The 23,087-nt window shown below is 38.9% G+C and overlaps 3 protein-coding genes and 1 long non-coding RNA gene across 7 annotated transcripts; 3 read left to right on the top strand and 1 right to left on the bottom strand.

Moving 5' to 3' along the window:
- Nucleotides 1-797: 797 nt before the first annotated feature.
- Nucleotides 798-7,578, top strand: prr14 (proline rich 14). Of its 2 annotated transcripts, XM_020605462.1 has the most exons (6): nt 798-1,539; nt 1,624-3,602; nt 3,714-3,855; nt 4,915-5,024; nt 5,576-5,644; nt 6,465-7,578. In XM_020605462.1, the coding sequence occupies exons 1-6, from the start codon at nt 883-885 to the stop codon at nt 6,769-6,771; spliced, it is 3,264 nt and encodes a 1,087-aa protein (XP_020461118.1). In that variant the 5' UTR covers nt 798-882; the 3' UTR covers nt 6,772-7,578. The 2 variants fall into 2 exon arrangements, with proteins under 2 accessions (XP_020461118.1, XP_020461117.1); XM_020605461.1 differs by having other exon boundaries at nt 798-3,602.
- On the bottom strand, nt 6,858-12,197 carry LOC109963153 (uncharacterized). Its single transcript, XR_002275362.1, has 3 exons — nt 11,671-12,197; nt 10,007-10,221; nt 6,858-8,611 (listed from the first exon to the last, which is right to left on the bottom strand). It is a non-coding gene; the product is annotated as an uncharacterized LOC109963153 (long non-coding RNA).
- A 1,034-nt stretch (nt 12,198-13,231) lies between these two features.
- Nucleotides 13,232-16,819, top strand: rusf1 (RUS family member 1). The gene is made up of 14 exons (XM_020605488.1): nt 13,232-13,601; nt 13,686-13,763; nt 13,849-13,963; nt 14,048-14,093; nt 14,202-14,234; nt 14,317-14,422; nt 14,877-14,978; nt 15,505-15,575; nt 15,687-15,871; nt 16,002-16,059; nt 16,144-16,208; nt 16,303-16,434; nt 16,523-16,588; nt 16,690-16,819. The coding sequence occupies exons 1-14, from the start codon at nt 13,452-13,454 to the stop codon at nt 16,773-16,775; spliced, it is 1,293 nt and encodes a 430-aa protein (XP_020461144.1). The 5' UTR covers nt 13,232-13,451; the 3' UTR covers nt 16,776-16,819.
- Nucleotides 16,820-17,190: 371 nt separating this feature from the next.
- LOC109963104 (uncharacterized) lies at nt 17,191-23,050 on the top strand. Of its 3 annotated transcripts, none has more exons than XM_020605386.1 (12): nt 17,191-17,505; nt 18,057-18,258; nt 18,349-18,381; nt 18,649-18,767; nt 20,325-20,433; nt 20,636-20,668; nt 20,754-20,786; nt 20,891-21,124; nt 21,393-21,496; nt 22,050-22,219; nt 22,310-22,366; nt 22,548-23,050. In XM_020605386.1, exons 1-11 carry the CDS (start codon nt 17,441-17,443, stop codon nt 22,354-22,356), a joined length of 1,149 nt encoding a protein of 382 aa, XP_020461042.1. In that variant the 5' UTR covers nt 17,191-17,440; the 3' UTR covers nt 22,357-22,366; nt 22,548-23,050. The 3 variants fall into 3 exon arrangements, with proteins under 3 accessions (XP_020461042.1, XP_020461044.1, XP_020461043.1); XM_020605388.1 differs by having other exon boundaries at nt 20,633-20,668; nt 22,050-22,215; XM_020605387.1 differs by having other exon boundaries at nt 20,633-20,668; nt 22,050-22,221.
- Nucleotides 23,051-23,087: the final 37 nt, after the last annotated feature.

Here is a 23,087-nt window from a genome sequence, read left to right as displayed (position 1 = left end):
TTATATTAACATTACAGTACAGTGAACAGGGTGTGAGGGCTAATTGAGTGATTAAGTCTTGTTTCCTGGTCTGCTGCATCTGACACAGACAAGAAATTTTAATGTGGCCTACTAATGCTGCACAGACTGCGCATATTGGAAAATCCACTCTTATCTTTATTGTCTGCTCTTTTCCTTGCCAAGCATAGACAGTTTTGCCCAACAATTTGTTTTTGTTTTCTTTTCCAGATTGAATAAACTGATGATACACTGAACACAAATGGCAGCATTTGTTTGTCCACTAGTTGGTTTGCTCAGCAGCTGAGATTGTATCAGTGCTCAACCAATTGCTGCTTCATTTTCTTAAAACAGCTGTAAACTGTTTATTTGTTTTGCAGGATGGCTTTGATTTTAGTTGTACAGCAGAGTGCCAAAATAAGTAAGTGGCTTGTGCATATATGATAATCACATATTTGATTATTGTTGCGATGTTTATCTGGAAAAACCACTCATACATTCTTTTAGGACAAGTTCAATTTTTAATTGTATTTTTGTGGAAGGTGTAAAATTAGTTGTCCTTATGATTTAAGCCAGTGGAAAAGGGGGCATAGATGTCCACATTTTCTAAGTGTTTCACAAGTAGAGAACTACTGAGTGATGAGAAGCCAGATACAGGATCTTGCAGTGGCATTATCAAGTGATTGAGTTTCACAAATAAATTGTATGTAGCTGTTTCTGATATCACAGTTTCTGCCTCTGATTTGTTTTTTGTTTTTATTTTCCTTTTCCATTTTTTATTCTAGACAAAGTGAACAGGGAAACCCATATGTCTCTGCTACAGAAAATGTAGTTGAGCAGTTTCCTGACAACACCACTCAGAATCCTAATGCTACTAAATCTGACATGGATACATCTGGGGGGTTAGCTGTTGGATGCCCTGCTGAAAATGAATCTGACCCAAAAGGATGGATGATCGGCCCATTCTTTAAGTCATTCAGGTCGAAGGTGGCCTGTTTCACAGAGATAGTCATGAGTCCTGTTAAACTCTTCAAAGGTAATAGTCCTTCACCGTCCATGGACTATGCAGACAAACTCAGTGAGATAGAGGCCAATGGAACCTGTGATGTTGAGCACTCAGATCCAAGCAATGTGTTTCATTCAAAAGAACAAAGTGAGGACAGTCATCAGCAGAGACTCAGCAATGAAGAAAGTGCACCTAACACAGAAACTGTTGGTGTTAAATATTCTAAAGAATTGTTTGATGTGGAGTTGTCAACACATATCTCTGAATCTGTGCCTTTGCGACACAGCCCCTCACCCTGCATCGGTTTTGAGAAGATTTCAGAATCTGTTGCATCTGATATTAGGTCCTCTGTCAGTTTAAGTGCCTCACATGAAACCAAGTCAACGATATCCAAAACTATGGAGGAGCAGAACAGCAAACAGTGTACCCAGCTAAAACCTCTACCTAGGAAACGAACAGGAAATAGATCTGAATTTAAGAAGTTTTCCTCTAAGACTCTTAAACCTGAAGTCAAACAGGAAGAGTCTGACCCAGAGGTTAGTGATGAGCAAATCAAATCAAACAAGGCTGATTCAAGTGATACTGACAAAACTCTGTTATCTTCTGTCTGTTACACTCAGCTTGATGCAGACTCTCTCCAGCCTGATGATGATGATGATGATGGCAAGAAAATAGAAAGTTGTAGCGTAGTTCAAAGCCTCCAGAGTACTTTAAATAACAGTGCTAATGAAAGAACACTGATGCTCACTACAGATACTCAGCAGTTTGAGTATTCAGCAGGTTTTGGGGGAGCTAAGAAGGGGCTGGAACTGCAAAGCCATTCCCAAGACTTGGAGAAGAGGACAAAACTGAGAGGAGATATAGGTACAGAGAATGCAGAAAACCAAGAGTTAAATGTGGCGTCAGATAGTGGCTTGTTGAGGGAGCGAAGTTCAGCAAGAAGGAATGTCGTGTTGACAAAAACAGTTGTAGACAGGGAGGAAACACTGGAGCCTGCTAGAAAAAGGCAGGTTGTTTCAACAAGAGCAAATGGGAAAGGAAAATGTAGACATGAAATGCTTCCAGTGATAAATGAAGCAGGGTCAAAGACTCGGACTGAATGTTTCCCTGCTGTTGTGTTGGATCACATACTGGATAAAAGCAGTGGTGTGTCAGAGAATGGCCAAAAAGTCTGCAGTACCAGCAAGACAAAGCCCAGTGGCTCATGCAAACAAGTGAAAATGACGGCAACAGGTCTTGGTAAAAGTGATGCAAGTAACAGTATGGAACTTGAAACCACTGTGGAAGTAATTTCTGTGCAACAAACGGAGCAGGAGCCGTTACCAGAAGCTCTTAATGTAAAGCAGCTCCACAATACAGACAAGTGCAGGAATATTAACAAGAAGCCGCTAAAACGTAAAGCACCTTTTCAGGCAGGTTTGTTGATTGAATCGGACAGCACTTTGGTTTCTACCTCATCAGTAGTATCATTGGAGCTATTAAAACACAAGCCCATAGATTTTAATACCACTCTGCCTGTTCAGAGAAAGGAGAACTCAAAAACAGGGTTCAGCCAAACGTCCAAGAGACGCAATAAGAGCTTTAGAAGTGGCGTTAAATCTTTTGAGTCAGGTGGGGCTCAAGAGACGAAGCAGTGTATCAGTAATCTCTGTGTGATAACTGAAGAAAGCCAGTCTACACGCCCTGTGGACCCTGTTTGTTTTGAAAGAAATCGTGAACCTGTTGTTTCACCCTCCCAACCTCACCTAAACTGTAGTGTACTATTAAATATTGAAGTTAAACATTTCATGGATAAGAAAGAAAAGGATACTGCTTCTTTGTCACATAAAGTGTTTACCAGTGACAATGAAACCAGTAAGCATAGCAGCATCAGTGTCTCTAGGCTAAGATCTGGTGCAAGAAAGGTGCAGCCAAGGTTAACGGATAAGCAAAGGAGAAGGTCCCTAGGTTTGCAAAATAAGAGGCATAAAGTTGAAGAGGCAACAAGCTCTGTCACTATGGAGGATGCACATGTGACGACAGCAAGTGCAAGCTCATCAGAAAATGGCTTTGCAAGGCGCCTGTTGCGCAGCTACTCCTGCCCAGAGATCCCTGCCTTCCATCCCTATGACACAGCCTGGACCGCCTCACCTCATTCAACACATCACAGCTGGACGCGCACGTCACAACAGCATCAGGCTCCCCACACTCCCTATCTCCCCAATGCCAACAGATCCCTCCAGCGTGCTCGTCGCCACACTGTTTGCATTGTGGAGGTAGAGAGAGAGATTGCCCCTCTCTGTCTTCGTAAGGAGGTGTACCCATCCCGAAGAGCTGCTCCGTATGGCAGTGTCGCCAAACAACCGTCTCCTAATTTCGCATTTTCCCTCAGCACTTCCCTCTCAGCCCTTGCCTCATCTTTCCTTTCCAGCCCACTGGCTTTCCTTTCCAAGAAAGCTGACAGCAGAAGTTCTGCTGCCAATCCCAGCACTAACAATCATGTGTCCTCTCCCACCTCCGCCTCCTCACCAACATCCCTGTTGAGCTCCTCCACATGTCACCTTCCAGGATTCCTCCAGAGAATTGACTCCCCTCAGGCTACCTTGGACTCTAGTAGCAGGTAATATGCTTTTTTTATATATATATAATCTGTAGTAAGATATTTCATGATAATTCCGGTGATGTTTAAGTGTGTCAGTGCTGTGCTGATGAATTCTTGGCCTCTTTTCAGTGGGAATCCACTGGCGTGTGAGACCGAGAGGAGACCACAGAGTGAGGAGGAGGATGATTGTGAATGCACAAGCTCTTCCAGTCAGGAGTATGAAGATATTGGACTGAGAGAGGAAAAGGCCCTGTCTGATTCTGAAATCAAGGTATAAATGGACTGTAATAACATCTCACACTACTGGTGTGTCAATATGGTGTTTCTGAACTATTTAGCAGGCTGTCAGTACTTTAGGTTATGATATGTACATGTTAGAGCTGAAACCTGGATTTACACTAAGTTGCTACTTATTTGGTTCATCTGGTAACACTAATACAACACTGCACAAGATCCTACATTCATAAAAATAAGTTGTTGTAAATAAGCTGTTTCAGAGATTTGATGATTAAACTGTGTCTTCATTTGGAGGCTGTAATTTGAGATGCTCTTGAATTGTACTGGTCCAAACCAGTGGTGTTGTCAGGACCAGCTAAATAAGACCAAGACTGGAGTGTATCGAGACTGAGTCAAGACCAGAACAGTGCAGTTAAACTGAATTTGATAGTTTGATAGTACTGTATTTCAGTGGCACTAATGATTGTATATAGGAGTGACAGTATTGAATTTATTTCCCAATAAAAATTCCTCTAAATAATGCAAAGCTTAAGTGAAGTGTACACAAGAGACCAAGACTGGTCTCTTGTATAACAGTACAGGGACCGTCTACAAAAATTAGCAAAAAAAACGTTATGTTTTAGTACAACTAACAGGAGGCCCCTGATGGCTAGAGTTTGACTGTAGGATGACTACACTATATAAGAGTTGTTTAATCTCTCTGGGTTTAATATTTTTGTAGTAGTCTTTTGGTGCACTCTGTAGACGGTGCCTGTAGTGTTGTAGAATGCAAGGTCCGTCTTGGTCTCGAGACAAAGACCGATCTTAAGCTTTTGCATAATTTTTGTTGGGAAATGTATTCAATAATGTCACTCCTATAGTGTCACCGAAACACAGGTACAGTACTATGTATCAAATTCAGTTTAACTGCACTGTCTGGTCTTGGTCTTGGTTTTGTCTTAGTCTTGCCTCGGTCTCAGTACACCCTGGTCTTGTTTAGCTGGTCCTGACTACAGCACTAGTCTACACTTTTGACTGGTAGTGTATGTCAGTGCTAATACTTTATTTCTTAATGCTTTCAAAAACATTAAGATTTACTTGTTTGTCATCACAGGCAGCGCAAAAGCATGAGGAACGAGGGAAAGTGTCATCTATCAGAATCCGGAAAACTTTACCCAAACCTCAGAACAACCTGACACCCATGGGCTTGCCCAGACCCATCAGGTATGTACTCATATACATGTAGTAAGTGTCTGAGTTCATTCTTTAACTTTAGAATGATGTGTGGCAGAATAGTCCTTATTCAGAGGTTGACTCTGTAGCTCTTAAGGATTCCACTGCATTTCATTGTCTCTTTCACAATAGTTAGTCACGTAATTTTCATTATTCATTTCATTGGTGTATTCCCACCTATTTTATCCGTCTCACTAAAAACCAAACTATAAATTAAATGCAAAGTGTCCAGACATTGATATATACATAAATTATAAATGCAGCCTCTTATGCTTGTGAGGTTTTCTGTAAATATGTTACAGTCTGATAAAACATGGTCTGGTTTGATCATTTGAAGCAAATTCAAACTTACAACACTCTTAAGAAGTCACTCTCCACCCTTAGATTAGATTAGCACATGACGGCAGAATAAATTCTAATGGATCACACTCTGGTGTACTGCTGAAAGTGAATTTTATGTCGTACCCGTTGTCTTTTGAATATTCTCTGATCAATATCTTTCATTGCAACATTGTTCTTTTTTTCCTTGTGTTACACAACAGGCTGAAAAAGAAGGAGTTTAGTTTGGAAGAAATTTACACCAATAAGAATTTCAGCAAACCCCCTGAAAGGTAAGATCAACTTAACTGACTACATATTAAATGATGCATATAAAAACACACACAGGTATTTCATATAGTCCTCAACAAATACCCATCCAGTCACACAACATAAAGGGCAAACAAGACTAAAGCTGGCATCACACTAGAGGATAATGGGGCTGATTCGCCCTTCCCAGGTATCTGCCCATATGGTCCTGTAGTGTGAGAGGTTTACAGACACAGTCTTAACACTACCGACTGGCTCAGTCTGTCCCTGATTTCAAATCACAGATATTTGAAATCCTCTTGTGTGAAAAGGACAGAAGTGGAATACTGAGTAGAAACCTCTGATGGCCACTGAAAGCGAGCCAACTGGGGAGCCTCATCAACTGTAGCAGTAACCTCATTTGAGACAATAAAACTTTATTTCCAAAGCTTTTTTCCCCCCTCACTACACAAAACAGCACATACAGATGCTACTATTGCCTACAGTCCAGCTCCATGTTTGTTTTTCTCTGAAGTGCAATCTTCATTCATACTGGTGCGTCATGGAAGAAATAAATGATGTAACATGTTGCGACTGAAGAACTGCTAGACTAAAGGCCTTTTCACACCGAACGCCTTTAAAGGGCCTTTAATGCTACATACTATTTGTATACAGTATCTACTAATCTTTTATAGTATGCTGTTTTTGCAGTTACTATGCAAGAAATCAACTACTTAATCCATTTAATACTATCAGGAGATAATATAATACTTCATCTTTAGAACGCTGGTGCTGTTATATTTGGTAGTAAGTGACGTCCCTTAACTCAACTAAACTGACTGGAATATGTTGCACCACTTTCAGTCGGCTGGAGACCATCTTTGAAGTGCCTCTAAATCGCCGAAATGGTTCGGAGTCCTGGTTTGGCCAGAAGCGCATCAAGCGATTTTTGGAGTTCCTGGAGGCTGGTGAGGCCAGAAAACCAAAGAAGCCACTCGTCGGTGCTGGAAAGACAGTGATCTCATCTTCCAGAACAAGACGAGGAAGCTTCACTAAAGACGAACCGTCCCTAACCATGCAGGATGTGGACTCGGTACTCTGTGCCAAGCTCGACGAGCTGAATTTGTGGTTGACACGTGAATCGGAGAGACAGTTGACAGATGCCTCATAAAAGGTGATTTATCAGCCATTGAGTAGAGATAATCCTGTCTTGACGTTGTGTATTTTCCACATGAAGACTCACGTGCATCTTTCAGCTTTTTTTGTCTTTGTCACCATGGTCTGTATATAAATGTTATGGTAACAAGTTATTATTGAATTACATTTTCATTCTGCAGCGTTTGGGGCGTGCATGTCGAAGAGCAATACATAATTTTATCATTACAGCACAAACCTTTGCCATTCGTTCTTTCTATCAGCAGTAAGTGAAACTGTCTTGATACAAATGCTGACACCCTTGATGTAAACCTTTTATAGAGTATGTTTTGTCTGAAATCTCAGTCTTGTCCCCAGATTGTTACAAACTCCCTTCAACGGGGAGTGATGATGCTATTTTGCTGCAATTACCGTTTCTTTTCAAAAATACCAATGCAGTTTACATCTCGTTGGTGTTGTGCTGTCGGGTTTGATAGACAGCAGTGTATCACATAAGTAGTAGTGACTTTGCAGCATCATCGTAGGTTATTGTAAAGGCAGATATTATTCAATTAAATGCTGACTAGATCTTTTCAGATGCCAGCAAGAGATTTGTGTTCACTTCAGCCAGTTTCACAACCATGTTTCTGTCCATGAAGTTTATGAACGGTGAGTCTGCAAATAGCAAGGAAATTGTAAATCTTTTTTTCTAAGCTCAGTGCAGACCTTCATCAGTTATTTGGTTAACTGTAATTTATGGTTGGAGAGGTTTTTGTTGTGTAAAATGTAACATGGACGCACTGCAGCACTCGAGCTTTTCTAATAAAGAGTGGACATGTCGAGACTCCAGTGTTACCTGTGGTTCACTCTGGATTGTTCTGTGGTGTCTAGATTGATATGTGAAGTCAAAGTTCTTGTTAAACTGCCTATGTTTGTTTTTTGTTTTAGGTTTCTTAACAGTAAGATTTTCTGTTAAAATGTTTTGTAGGTGTATTTACAATAAGTATTTTCATGAGGGCATGTTTCCAACAACAGGAGCACAGTTTTGTCATTACTAGAAAATTGTTTTATATATTTGTATAAAAGTACAACATACTGATACATTTGACATCAATAAAGCTAATATGGTAACAATGCAATAATGCTTGCACAATGTTGGCACCAAGCTAGAAGTCCGTGTTTTCATGAACCACTGTCATGCCTTGTCATTTAAAGTACAGACCCAGTCCAGGATGAACAGCTTTATGTTGCTCTTTTTAAACTTTGTGGTATCTGCATGTGTTTATAGTATGTGCTAATGACACAGTATTGAACTGAAAAAGAACCCGTGTTCAAACCTTTGTTATGGTTGCTAAATTTTAATGACATTTAAGGTGCCATGAATATGACAGTTATAATTTTAAGTATGTAATGTATGTGTCATCTTTCAAACTGCAGCTGATAATGGCTTTTGTGGTCATTGAAATAAATACTAGTGTGTAAAAACATGTAAAGGTTGAGTTTTCTAGAGCTATTTCTTGTGTAAAAAAACAGAGAGAGAGAGAGATGTTTAAGAGTAAGGGGTAAATTGAAGACCAAAGCCATCTTTTTTTGTGTTTCATGTAACCAGTGGTTTCTTCATATCTTCATGGTTCTTTGTTGATAAGAAGCTTTTGTGCTGTCTCCATCCGAAAGCAGGAAAGCGTCTCCACTGGGTGTCTTCTGCAGAGGTTTGTCTGTGTTTCTCAATCTTGCAGAGTGAGAACATATGTGATAAGTGCCATCAGTATGGGGATTGAGACCAGAATAGAAACCAATACTACAATGGAAATGATGGAATATTTCCTTGCTCGTCGTGAAAATGTTGCAGCTAGCGTTGGGTCTGTTGTATGTTCAGCCTGTAAACCAGAGAAAGTAACACTTAATACAATTGACAGTACACAGTTTGTCATTTAGTCTGCTGGTTATTTAAATTTCTTAAAAACCAATTATAAAGGCCTTATTGTCAGATATTTATCCTGCCTGGCATAGACAGTTACATTACATTATACTTTTAGCTGTTGGGTGATATATTTGTTCCTCATATGACATTATTTGTTAAAACTTTAATTGGTTAATCATCTGGAGAGAGGGAAGTCTGGGCATCTTTGCTTAGACTGCTGCCCCCGCGACCCGGTTCCGGGTCAGTTGTCTAGCTCTTATGTGGGTCCTGGTGTGGAGTCAGTGGCTCTCTCTCTGAGCATGAAAGAGGCTAAATAACTACACTTGATGCAGCAGATGTCTCTGTGGTGGTTTTGGGTCTCTTGGGGATAGTTTTGTCTGTGTAGTCTTTTAAATGTCTCTTCATACAGAGGCTGTGACTTTATTCAGTAATCCATACATAGGTTAGTTGAGCAGTGACACTTAATTTTGACATAAACATAAGAGTGAGGTTTCACGTTTGTTTTCGGTCACAAAAGTATGGAAAAGCTCTGAAATATTTCCTTATTTAGTGCCTTAACAAATATTGGCTGTGCGTGAACAAAGATGTACAGTATATTTTGTTCCCCAACAACTCATTCACAAACAAAGAATGGACCGTTCAGAGTGATGTTAACTCTGTTTGGGTTTGACTTTGTGATTTGGATGGGGTAGTGCTGCATAAAATGTACTGTCAACACCAATCACAGATACAGAACAGAATGAAATTCCATTGTATTTAACCCTGGGTTACAGCTGGGCTCTGTGAAGCCCCAAACAAAAGTGATGCCTAATATTGTTAAGTGCTTCTTAGCTGTGAAAGAGTGGTTGGGTCTTGTATGTAAATAAAGTGAATATCAAGTTTATGTCTTCTAGAATTAGTCTCTTTAGTACACACTGTTTGTTGAAGCACAAAGAGGGAAGTTTGTATTTAATGTGGGGCGGCGAAGTGGAGCGGTGCTTAGCGCTGTCACCTCACAGCGGGATGGTTCTGGGTGTGAGCCCGGGCCGCCCTGGGCCTTTCTTGTGTGGAGTTTCCATGTTTAATACACTGAAACTGGAAGATTTTTCTTTATTTAACTCAAAATATGTGCCTATCCTTTAACTAGCAGACAAGCGCTGAATGCAGAGAAGGCTGAATTCACCACTCTCTGCTTTTGTCTGTGATTAAGCACCACAGTTTAGCAGAGTTATGAGGATCGTATGTGCAGTTCACTGACAAACTTTCAGGCTGCCAATCGACCAGCACAAATATGGAATGTGCAGCATTATGCTTTCACATTCTGACTGATAGGTGAGAGTAAACAAGAAAAAAAGCTCAGTCAATAAAACACCTTGAATGAATTAGTCAAAGCAATGACTCCAATGCAGGTGATCCCACAGATGATGCTGCTGATTGCCAGTTTCCTATGGTACTTGTCATGGCCGCAGGTCGCAGAACCCCGCCCAGAAATGGCATTGCTATTCGGTGTGTCACCCGAACCTGATATGTTGTTCAGTGGGACCGCTTCATCCACCATCACTTTCGTCTGAGGTGAGTCAGACATTTCTGCAAAATATAACAGTGTGTCTAAGAAAGCTTCCCCTGGGTTTTGAGAAGGGTGCAAATGAGTGTTAAAAAGCACAGAACAATTTTATGAAATGACTGAGTTCATACTTTGTTCATACTTGATAGGATTGTTTGTTTTCAAGATAGAGGAGGAAGTGGTTTCACCTTTTCTGTAAGGACAAACCCTGCTCAGGTAAATGCCCATTTAATTAAAATGAATGAATGATCAGCGTTTGTTTTATGTTCAGACATTTATGTCTTATTTGACTTCATGGATTCATTGTATTTGATTTGTTCTCTTTATGCCCTTGCTTAAGTTATGAAAACAAATAACCTGGTTACTGACGTCACCTCCATTTAATGTCACAATGACACTCTCTCCCCATTATTCAACCTAAATAGCCCTTTATAAGGCTGGTATAACCCTGCATGTGCTCTGCAAAATGAATGCTCTATGCCCTATTATTTTACAGCTGTTCATAAAATAACTCCATGTAAACATATTTGAAATGTCCCTGAGTGATAAGACTAAAACTTGGAACCTTCTCTTAAACCAGGTCCACCTGATTTTTGGCTCATTATTATAACATGTGAATGCCAGCATGGTTAAAGAGGAAATCAGGAGTTTCTTAGGATTTGAAGATGATCATTATAAATGCTCTTCTTTTTTACTGACTGAAAAATGTGTACCCAAATCGCCCTTGTGGTCTGTGTTTAGTTTGTCAAACTTACTGACATAGTGATGCTTACAACACTAGGCAAGACAATTCCAGGTAAAGGAATTTAAAAAACAAAGATCTCCAACAAGTATAAACAAGTTCTCCAAAATATTCACATGCTATGTTCTCTTCAATGACTGTGGCATTTTCTCTGGAATGGGTATTTCCAACATGAAATGGAAAACAGCCTGCGAATGGCGACATATGGAGCACAATTCCAAGTGTTGTTTGTTAACCAAAAAGAATTTGTAGGGTTACACTTTAAAAATGCTGAAAGAATGTTGAACCCTCCCACAACCGGCAGGTTGTCATGGAGAAAAGAAAACATAAAATTTTAATTATCTAGTCTCTAACGCACTGGCATACTCCTCCTGTTTGTCACTTAGAACTACAAGGCCCTGGTTGGTGTCCTCAAAGGTAGGAATGTGCATTCCTGAGTGGGAGTGATTATCAAAGTTTGTCTTCTGTAAATATAACATAGCTACACAATGGAAAACAAAATCTTAAAAGTGGCTCTCGAAGACACATAACTTGATTTAACAATGTGGATAGTTGATCACACCTATTACGCCAAGCAGACGAAGTTTCATACCAATAAAATATTTTTAACTATTTTTTTTAGATTTTTTTTGTTACTTTGCACTGGGTCAATTTGACCCAGAACATAACAGGAAGGTTAAACACAATTAAACCTCGTTTGAAGGCAAAATTCTTACTTTAAAGTACAAACCTGATCACATTAAATGGCACTGTTTTGAATCCACTCTTCAGTCTGGATACACTCCTTCAGTGTACAAGTGATTCCTCGGGTTGTCCAGTGTGTTACCCCAACTGATACTGAAGTCTTAATGAACAGGTAGGCAGGTGGATTCCAGTTTAAGGTGACGCTGGCCTAATGAAGTTCCCTCTTTCAATAAGTTTCAGTAAAATGTGAACACATTGTTATCCAAAAACACCAACACTCTCATAGTAAAAGTCCAAAAGACCAGAGGTGGGAAGCCAACCTGTCTTTATGACTGCTCCGGTGCTACTGAGTTTGTTGAATGACCAGAAGCTGGGAGCGAAACTCCACACCCACTCCTTCCTTCTTTTCTGTCCTGCCCTCCCAACACGTAAACTTGTCAAAGTACTCGCCCACCTGGTTACATTAGTTCTCAGATTCTGCTCTGCTTTGTGATTGCAGCTTGACTGCCTCTCTTCCTTCTCAGTCACAGTGTTACAGACTGTATAGTATTATAACCTTTATCTTAGGCCTTTCCCACAGCACATACCACAGGACTGGGTGTGGCACCTCTTGTTTTGCCTTGGAGTGAAACCTGAACAAATTCCAGTTGGCCTGAGTATTTTATTCTATAAATTCATCTGGGAGTAAACAGATCTCATGTTTTGTCTTCCTCTAAACAACAGCTCATTATCATTTTACTCATAACAACCTGGATCTACACCACAGAGTCAAACAGGCCTCTTTTTGGTCATTAGTGTCTCCTGCCATGATTCTGCTCTACGACCCAGAGAAAGGAAATATTCATTGTTCATTAACAAATGACTATTTGACTGGTTATGATTTTTATTGTGTTATTTCTAAATATAGCAGCAACAAAGTAGCCCTTATCTTTCGTCACTAAACTGCTGGTACTATTTTAGAGTAATAAAAAAGTGTTAATCAAGAGTTATGACTGTCAGAGACATTTTTGAATGTAGTGGACCATACAAACCACGGGGGTTGCCAGACACTGTGATTATCTTCACTCCCACAATAATGACATTTCACCATAGTTTCTAAGGATGACCTGGCAGGGTCGCCACTATGTTTTATTGGGTAAAAAACTAAATCTGATTGCCGCTGAGTAAATTAAAATCTTGGAAAATCGGGGCCGAGGAGGTTAATTCAATTTTGCTGTTGACTTTAGGTGGTATCAGGTAAATGGTGAACTTAAGTGAAACTTGGCTGTACTATGCTCATAAGCCTCCTCATCCTGTGAACATTGCTGGAGCACATCTGTCTGACACAGACCTTTACAAATATCATCAAGGGCCTCACTCATGCTAGTTTTATTATTTCAATTTTATTGTACTTGTTTTGTTTTCACCAAGGTGTTGAGTGTGGCCTACCTTTATATTGTTATCTTTATAGATTATTTGATGAGCTACTTGATGTCTTATGTTTAACTTGGCACCAGACAGAAAATGCAACAACACTTTCATTGTTAGAAAGACACCTTATCAATAAAGCTTAAAAAAAAAGCTTCTGTTAGTTGTGGGTTTCTGTCGGAACTCCGCCTCCATATCTCAATCCACCAATGAGGAATTCCCAAACTGTGAGGGGCGGGAAACACGGAAACGCCACAAAGAAAAACAGGTGAAGACGACACGTCGGCTGTGTGCAGGAATCCCCTCTGTTCAGCTGAAACTGACTTTAAATGAACCTGTTACAGAAAAATTTTAACATCGCCATTGTTCAGTTTGTTATTTTTGTCAGCACCTCCGTGCTTTTCGCTCCTAACAGCTGAAATGGAGATAGATGGTGGTGTGGTTTTGGCCACCGAGAGATATGGTAATGCAGAGTCCTGGAAGTATTTAGCAAAGGATGGATTGATGGAGAGGAGAAGAGAAGGCGGTCAAGGTGAATCTAGAGGAAACTCTATTGTTGGCGTTTTCAAAGTAAGGGTTTACTGCTTTTCCATGTAGCAACGTTGACTTCATAGAGTCCACCTCTTAACTTCACCTTTTAATATTTTATTTCAGAGCGTGTTTCTGCCTCAGGGCTATCCAGAGAGTGTCAGCGATGACTATCTGCAGTACCAGTTCTGGGATACTGTGCAGGTACAGTATTTAAAACACCAAAACCACAGAGATTATTACCATCTCCATCACACTGAAACTCTCCATGCATTCTTGTCTCTGTCAGGCTTTCTCCAGCTCTCTGTCAGGGACTCTGGCCACACAGGCCTCTCTCAGAGGAGTCGGTGTGGGAAACCAAGAGGCAACAGTAGCTGCAGCCACAATCACTTGGTTATTAAGAGGTGGAACACTCATACAAAACCATAATATTACAGAAATCATACATGGTTTGTGCATCTTGCAAACAAATGTATTTTTCCCCACAGATGGAACTGGCATGTTGGGCAGAATCCTTTTTGCCTGGCAGAAAGGGTGGGCTCATTATTTTCTGTCCTGTCAATTTTGAGAGCTTTGAGCCAGTGTGTGTCTGTTTCGGTGCAAAATTTGTCTTTATGATCCATTTCATTGTCTTTGTCATAGGACTAAACTGGATTCTGAGGCCAAAAAATGGAGGTATGTGTGGTGCACAGACAATAAAATGAACATTTGGTGAATCCAGACATGATCATAACAAGTTTTTTGAATTACTTACCAGACTTTTTGCTGACTTTCTCAATGACATTGCCATGTTCTTGGAAATATTGGCTCCATACTTTCCTGCTTGCTTTACCATGATTGTGTGCACCGCAGGAGTTTTCAAGGTAATTATAAAACATTTTAAATTACTTAACAATTAAACTCAAGAGTCAGCTAATTTACTATGACTCAATAAAAAAAATAAAGTAGTAAATAACAAAGTAATTGAAAATGAATTTGAGTTGAGAAATTTTATCACTCCACATGTGCTCCAGGAGTCAAAAATGAACTACACACAATTTGTGTCAGATTTATTTTTATCATACAATTATACAACAACAATAGACAACAAGTTCCCTGGATTATTCTAACCTGTAAAGTATTTAAAGGACAATCAAATTGTCTATCCATCCATCCATAGGGGAAACTAGTTTGATTGCTCGTGCACAATGAAAATGTATACATGTGAAACAGACAAGAAGAATTCAAATGAGCACATTTTCTGTTGATTGACTAAACACTTTTAGGACTGCTAGGTATGTCTTGAGGTATATAAGATGATGCTTTTGTCTTCTGAAGTCTATTGTTGGAGTGGCAGGTGGAGCGACCAGAGCTGCTCTCACTGTTCATCAGGCTCGCAGAGACAACATGGCTGACATCTCGGCCAAAGACGGCAGTCAGGTGCATAACGGTGGTTTCACTGGCTTGTGACTTGTATTTTCATCAAACTCTTTTGTACTGTGGAACAACCAGTGATAAATACATTGTAATGAGTAACATTGTTTTGTAGCCATTCCTGTTCTCCTCTGCATTATACCAGGGAAAAGTCATAAATTATTGGTAATAGTGCATAACCTAATATATCTCATTACACATAAAGAAGTATAATGGACATGTTTTTTCTTTTGCTTTTTTTTATAATGGGCCTTTTTACCTGTCATAGTAGGAAAAACACTAGTAATGTTATTAATTTCAATAATGCAGACCCTGCTCCATTCTAAGTTTCCCAAGGTAATGATGGGCCAGCATGCACACTGCCAGATCCTGAAACCAGATCATTACCTTTATTATTTACAGTACTTTTCCTGCTGTGAAATGTTAAAGACCTGGGGTGAAAGTTGTTTTAGAACTCTGGGTTTCTGATTTTGTAAGAACTCTTTTACAAATGTCCAAAATCACCCCCATTTTCATGTCTCATTTTGCACAGGAGACCCTGGTGAATTTGGCTGGACTACTGGTCAGCTTGATACTTATTCCTCTCGTCACTGATAATCCGATGTAGGTGTTATATCGAACATATATAAATTATCAAGATATATGTAGTCTTAAATTATTTGAACAGCCTGTCATGTGTGCATCTTCCTTGCCTTCTCTCTTTCTGCCCCTCAGACTGACTCTCAGCCTCTTCTTCCTTTTCACTATCCTCCACCTCTTTGCCAATTACAAGGCTGTGCGTTCGGTTGTCATGGAAACCTTTAACGAAGCACGATTTTCCATCGTGCTGCAGCAGTACCTGAGAGATAAACAAATCCTGAGTCCACTAGAGGCCAACCAGAGAGAGCCAGTTTTTATGGGTAAAAACAAATCATAAATTTGAATGTGTTCTTTGATAATTCTTGTTTGCTGTTGTAGTGGCATTAAAACAGAATTGTAATGTGTTGATTCTGCATAATCAAAGTTATGAATTATTCTGGCTTTTTCCAGAGTTTAGGAAAACAGTGCCAATCAAACTGGGAGTGAGGCTACACGAGGTTGTGCAGAGGTAACTTGAGATAACACTTTTATATGATGAAAAATTACATACAGCAAAAACTCATTACAGTTTAATATAATTCTGTTTTTGTAGCCCAGATGAACTTAATTTGGCTTTGAAGAAAAACAACATGCCTTACCTATTAGGAGTAAAAAATGGTATGTCATCTTTTGTCTTCTTCCTCCAGAACAACTTGTTAGTATAAAATACATGGAAGGGTTTTTTATTGTAACTAGGCTGTGTTCATTTCAGGCTCTGTATGTGTTTGCTTGGGACCAGAGGCATCTGTACAAGATGAAATCAGAGCAATGTGCCAGGCTGTGTGGCTCAGCAGCATGTTGAGCCACACAGCTTCCAGAGAACCCACTACAAAACAGCAGCAGAGTAAGCCTTTACCTCCATTCATTTACATTAATAGGGCTGATTAAAAGTTACACTCTTTTAAATGCTACACACACTGTTTTTTTTTAAGGTCACTGGGAAATGGTGTCTGAGAGTTACACGCTGTTGGATACAGTTTTCAATCCATTTATCAAAGGTGAGCACCCATAAAATGGTTTTAATCTGCAAATAGTCAACTTTCTCTTGTATATATTTTTTTTACCAGCAAAAACATGGTTTTGCTGATATCATTTCCAGGTGTGGAAGCTGCAGGATGGGACATTAAACGGACTCTGCTGGACTGGGATGAGTGGCGGGTCCAGTGCAAAATAAAAAGCAACTGAGTTGTGAGACATCTGCAGCTATTTTTGTTTTTCATTTTTTAATATGTATTAAATGGTTATATTTTAATGACCTCTCTGTGTTTCATTGTCCAAATCTTTGTGGGTATAATACAAATAGAGAGAGAAAAAAGCATTTGTAGCCTATAAGAATATGTGGCGTTTATTTTATTGATGCTAATTAAAAATCCAAAGCATGAGGATCAGTGAGCAAATGTCATTTGCTCTTTATTTTGAAAAACACTGAATTTATGTGAGTGTAAGGTAGCCTAAATGTTTCATACAAATAAAATATGACTGAAAGCTTAAGGGGGCAGTAGGTTTCATAGCCAATATTAACACACCACGAGGAAAATGAAGAAGAAGAAGAAGAAATTAAGATCCGGTTGTTTCAAAATAAAAACATTCTGTAGGGTAACAGCGAATTTAGTTCAAGAGGGTGTGAAGAAGAAGAAAGATGTACTTATAAACAGTACTGAATAATATAAGTATAAAAGATTTGTACTATAGTTTTCCGCTAATCAAAATCTTTAAAAGTCATCATGAGGTTATTATTTTGAAAATTCCAACATGTAACGGTAGTAGATTTTGTAATATTGCGAACTTGACCAGTCAAACAAATAAACAAAATCTGTTTCTTTCGTATTCTGGCCGAAATTACCAACTAAATGGGGAGGTATAAATGTGCATACAACTGTGAAAGCTCCGGAGATTCAGACGTTAAGTATTTTAAGTGAGTATTTGATGTTACGACCAGTTTATCACCCAAAACCAGGGAATAGCTAGCAGATAGGTACTAGTTAGCACTAAGTAAAACGTCAATCGCACAGCTAGTTATTGCTGTTTGCTACGTTTTTACACCTCGTCTCACTATTAAGCACTAAATTTAGCGCACATTGTAAAACTTTAGTTTCTCTATGTGTTCGGCTAAAATTTTAGAGAATCAGTTTGCAATTACTAGAGCCTTGCTCATTGGTTCACATGCAAAATGCGTTTTATATAATGTTGAAATTCACTCTACAATACATCACACCAGTAATAAACTGTGTAAAACATTTTAATAAAAAGTTCATACTTTATAGAAATACTGTACCCACTTCTTTATGCTAATATACAATATATAATAGTATATAATAATAATATACAGTATATGTGAGCATTTCATAAGAAGTCTTAAGTAATATTTAACTGTGAACACAGTTGACAATCAGAGCTAAGATACAAAATGTATTAACTTTTTTTGGGATCATTGCTTTTGTCTTAATGAACTGTCTGTTACTACAGGTTTCCCCTGTACAATCCTCGCAAACTCAAGAAGTGGCTTGCCAACATGAATTGGAAGGACTGGACTCCATCTCGCTTCTCAGTGCTGTGCAGCAATCATTTTGAGGAACAATACATTGAAAGAACAGGCAAATATGTGACACTGCGAGAAGATGCCATTCCCACCATTTTTTCATCCCCTGATGACGCACACAAAACAAAGGTTTATTATAATTTGCCTGTGTCAGTGGACTAGTGGACTAAAATAAAAAAAGTGTGGGTTAAGTAAAAATACTCTGTCTCCTTACTGTAGGCCTCCATCAAACCAAGAAGTTCACTACACAAGGTGAGATCATAGCATTCTGACATTTAACAGTTAAAACTGTGATTCATTTGTGACTCTTTTTGCTAGTGTGTTGGTACTGTTTGTCCAAATTTATAAAACATTGTTTGCTCTGTTGGGACTTTAATTTGGTTTAAAAATCAATGGCATTAACATACTTCAGTAAGTCCTAAGTCATATAAGCATCACAGTGTGAGTAAGAGGTTATAATCACAATTAATACTGACATCCAAACATTCAGTGTTTTGTTACCATGTATTCCTGTCTCAGCTACGCAGTGCTAAAGCATCACAGATGAGTCCAGGTCAGTCTCCAACAAACCATCATGGCACAGTAAAGCAAAACATCCAGAACAAAGAGACCAACCAGACTGAGGAAGAACCTGCTGGGTAAGTTACTTCTAAAGCTTTCCTTCCATTGTGGTTTTCCTTTTAACACAAACAAGAGTACAACTAATCTAATATTTAATAATAAATCAACACATATTGTCCAAGGGTGTCACAGAAATTATACGTCTCTGCCATCAAAGTCAGTGCATTTTCTGCCTTTATTCAGTACATTGTATACAGTGACATTAGATGGTTTTTCAGTACACAAACAACACAGGCTATGTTAGCATTCAGATAAAGTAACAGACCTGTAATCTATGACAGCAATCACTGATGTGATGAAGGGTGTATTTTTCTGGGGGCTAAGCTACTGGAGCTAGCAAACACAATTTCTGAGTGTCCCCTTCTGTTATGTGTTACTTTCCATGCTAATTTAAATTTTGAAGAACACCACAGTAGGGGCCATTCAGTGTCATTCTTTTTAACAACGGTGTATTTTCAGTGCTCTCGCGGGAGGCAGTGCTGCATTTTAAACTCTTTATCAACTGGGTAGTGCATTATTAAGTAATTTCTGTTATTTTAGTTTTTACTCTTCACATGGTGCCCTCAAGCTGTGTTTCATTAATTTACCACAAAATCAACTGGCACAGAAAATCAACAGGCAGGTGGCTTTCTAGTATAAGACAACTGGTTGAATTCTGGGTCTGTTCTTTTGAAAATATCATGAAGATGCCTTGTGTTGTGTTGTTTGTGCGTTGTACTTGATGGGAATTTGAAAGCCCAGCAGCAAACCTCTGCCTGACACTCCCAAACAGGTCCCTCTGGTCATACTGCAAAGATCTGATCTGACGCTGTGTGTGCAGTACGTCCTTAGCTTCATACACTAAAGACGGCTCTTCCACTAACCACAGTGTAAATATATAAACAAATTCATTTCTAGTGTATGAAACAACCGTCGCTCTGCATCTGATATATGACGTCTGCTGTGGGACGCTACATCATTTAAAAAGATGTGCTTGAAAATATGGTTTAGTTTTTTCTTAATTTTTAAACTTGTACATTTAAAGTTTCTGTCTGTAAACTTTATTATATGCTCTCCAGAGTGTAACTATTCAGACAGTTACACATTCTGGGTTTTTGAAGTAAAATAATGGATATGAGTTACAGTGCAATCTCAGCATTTGGATTTTTCAGGTATTTTTTAATTTTTATGTTTGCACTTGACTGTTGACAATGTTGAAACTAAAAAATGCACTTGTGCAAGCACAAATTTAGCAGTACGAGCTTTCAGCACACATTTTATTAACTAAAATCTACAAAACCTGAGATTACAAGAACTAAACTATTTTCACACACATTTTTAAATGATGTAATAGTCCATAGTTTTAATTATTAAACAGCCTTCTAACAAGAATTTATTTGGCACTGCAAGTTATTGCAGTTATGTAACAGTTATTTGTTGGAGTAATATGCAAAATATAAAAAAATTCTTTCAAGGTTAAGGCGATGTATTACTACCATACGTATTCATGCGTTTGTGTGGTTGCCTGCATCAGAAGCTGCTCTGTGTTTCTTTTTCTTCTTCAATGTGTTGAATTTTTCTGGTTTTATGATCAGAGACAAAGACCCCAAAAAGTCTGACAAATGGAGGATTATAGTTGATGAAGGGCTTATGAAGATCGAGTCATTTCCACATTTCTTTCATGGAGATTACTGTGTACCACAGGTAAGTGGTATTATGTACGGTATAATTACTCATCAGTGTTTATATAACTTAGTGACCCTCATAAATGTTGCAAACTGTTCCAATTAAGATTTGTCAGATGTTTACCTTCAATACTGCAGTTTTTTTTATTAAATGTTGTTTGTTCATATTTATATCCTACTTTTCCATTTGTCTCTGGGTCACTTTCCACATGCACAAGCAGGATATTCAGTGGGCTCCAGATGATAATTTTAGTGTAAGTAGACAACATAAAACTACAGTACTTTGCCTTCTGTGTTATTTTGTATTTTACATCAAATGCTGCTCTGTGATTTTCACAGACAGAGTGTAAAGATCCTGAAAACATAATAGAGGTAAGTTACAACATGTACCTGAGTTGTAATAAATACAAGCAAAATTGACTGAGGATTATTAATGCAATCACACCATATTTCTGCTTGATGTTATGTGATGGCAGGTGACGGAGCCGTGGCAGTGGCTTGGTCTGGATGTCAGAGGACCCCTGCCCCAAACACTAAATGGACACAAATACATTCTGACTGTGACAGATTACTACTCCAAGTGGGTGGAAGCTGTGCCTTTGCAGTCATGCCTTCCTGCACATGTGGCAAAACACATTGTGGACATTATCAGCCACTTTGGATACCCACACAGAATCCTCTCCAGACTGCCTCACGACATAGTCCACAAAGTGAGTGTCCCCTGTCCCCTCTCCTAGTGAATCTCTGTTTCACAAGGCAGTTACCATGAAGCTGTGACAGCCTGCCAATGGCTAATTCTGTGTTTGTTATATGTCATATTAGAGTTAAATGTCATGGAGAGGGCACCAGGCCTCATCTTACGACAGTGTCGAGGAGGCTATTTAAAAACTCTGTGAATGTTTTCTGTTACAATAAACCATCGTAATACTGTGTCCTAATCAGACGTAGATATACTGTGTGACTGTATCTCTGTGCTAGATCAACAGAGAACTGAAAGAGCAACTGAAAGTCACCATTGTTCTTGTGGTTCACCATCAGCAGACTGGTGCTGCAGATTTGACCACACAGCAGCTGATTGACAGGTCTGTATGTAGCTGCTTTGTGAAAGGTGTGATAGTTTTGGTATTTAGTGCTATGTGTAAAATTTTACACCATGCTTTCCTGTCTCATTGGTTAAATTTGCGTTTTGAAATGATGGGCAGTTTCCACCTCTTGTATTCTTCTCATTGGTTCTGGTTTCAGTCAGATTGAGACCCATTTGTCAGATTAATGGCATTTGTTACTTGCCATTTGTAATCTGGATATTAAGACCCACTAAGGTTAGTCCCTTAGTTCCAGCAGGGTGAAAATTGTATCATGTAATGTACTGTAATGTAGCCTTCAAGATCAAGAAAATACATCTTTTAGGTGTGTCACAATTGGAAATGTCAAAATCCCAGATTATATTTGTCATATTATTAGATTGCTGTTGCATTGATGCATCTCCCAGCTCCAGATTGATGTGATACTGGCTAGGTACACAGATACAGATTTATATGGTGGTCTTAAATTGCTACATGCTCCGGTTACTGGAAATTCTGTCATCATGGCTATATGTTAAAGCTGTGACTTTTTAAATTTGCTACTTCCCAACAGGATGGTAAGTGATCTCACTGAGGAGCATGCGTCTGACTGGGACATCTACCTGCCTGCCAAGGTTTTCAGTCTGTGTTTCGAAGAACATTCAGAGACTAAGGAGAGGCCTTTTTCTGTGCTCTGCTGTAGCGAAGTAGAGCCCATCCGTTCCCCCAGAGGGCTGAATGCAAGTGTGGGTTTTGAACTTTTCCATTTTGATGAGGCTTTGTTTTATATATACTGTAAAATGATTCTCCTGTTTTTGCCTCTTTGTTCCACAGTATTCCAAGATCCAAGAGAGTGCTTTCATTGTCAGATAGAGGTTTAAGGTGTATTTGGTGAGTTGAATCTGTTAATGTCTTGGAATTTTTAAAGGTGTTTTCCAGAAAGTGAAAATCTGTGAATTTGAAAACAGTCTCAGACACAATATTGACAATATTAGGGGATTTTGCAAACATGTCACTTCATGGCAACGTCCAACTTATCTCACTCAGTGCTTTTACTTATTTATTTTTTCAGGTCACTTGAGTTGGAAATAAAACCTGACTCGGTTTCATTAGCAAACCAGGGAAGAAGAATATATTTTGGTCACGGATACACTCTGACTTAGTCAAGGATTGTCATGGAAAAGTGCTGGAATTCTAATGTACTTTGTGGCCCTACAGTGGGAATGCAGGAACACCTTAAATTGACCACGACAGATACTGGAGATTCATTTGTTCATATTCTATTACAATGAATTGTCTTAAACATGGTACTGGAGAGGAATTTGAGGACACATCAGCTGAAACCATAGACCTCCCTGATGCCAAAAAATATGAGTCATATGACATTTTATTTTGCACTGTTTTGAATCTTGTGACTTAGCCTCATGTTTCAAATGCCAGTAAGCAGTACTTTTGATGTGCAAGTCAAGAGTTATTCCAGCCAGTCCAGGCATTTGAGCTGGCTAATTAAAGGATGTCCTGTTTGAGTTGCTGTTGAAATTGTCAATGAAATGTAACCTGTCAATAAACTTGCTTCAGGAAATAATTGCTTTTGTTATTCATATAATATGCG

This window comes from Monopterus albus, unplaced genomic scaffold, assembly GCF_001952655.1.
Source record: "Monopterus albus unplaced genomic scaffold, M_albus_1.0 scaffold70.1, whole genome shotgun sequence".
Lineage (NCBI taxonomy): Eukaryota > Metazoa > Chordata > Actinopteri > Synbranchiformes > Synbranchidae > Monopterus > Monopterus albus.
The sequence above is the reverse complement of the archived record's forward strand: the minus strand, read 5'-3'. Positions and strand labels throughout refer to the sequence as shown.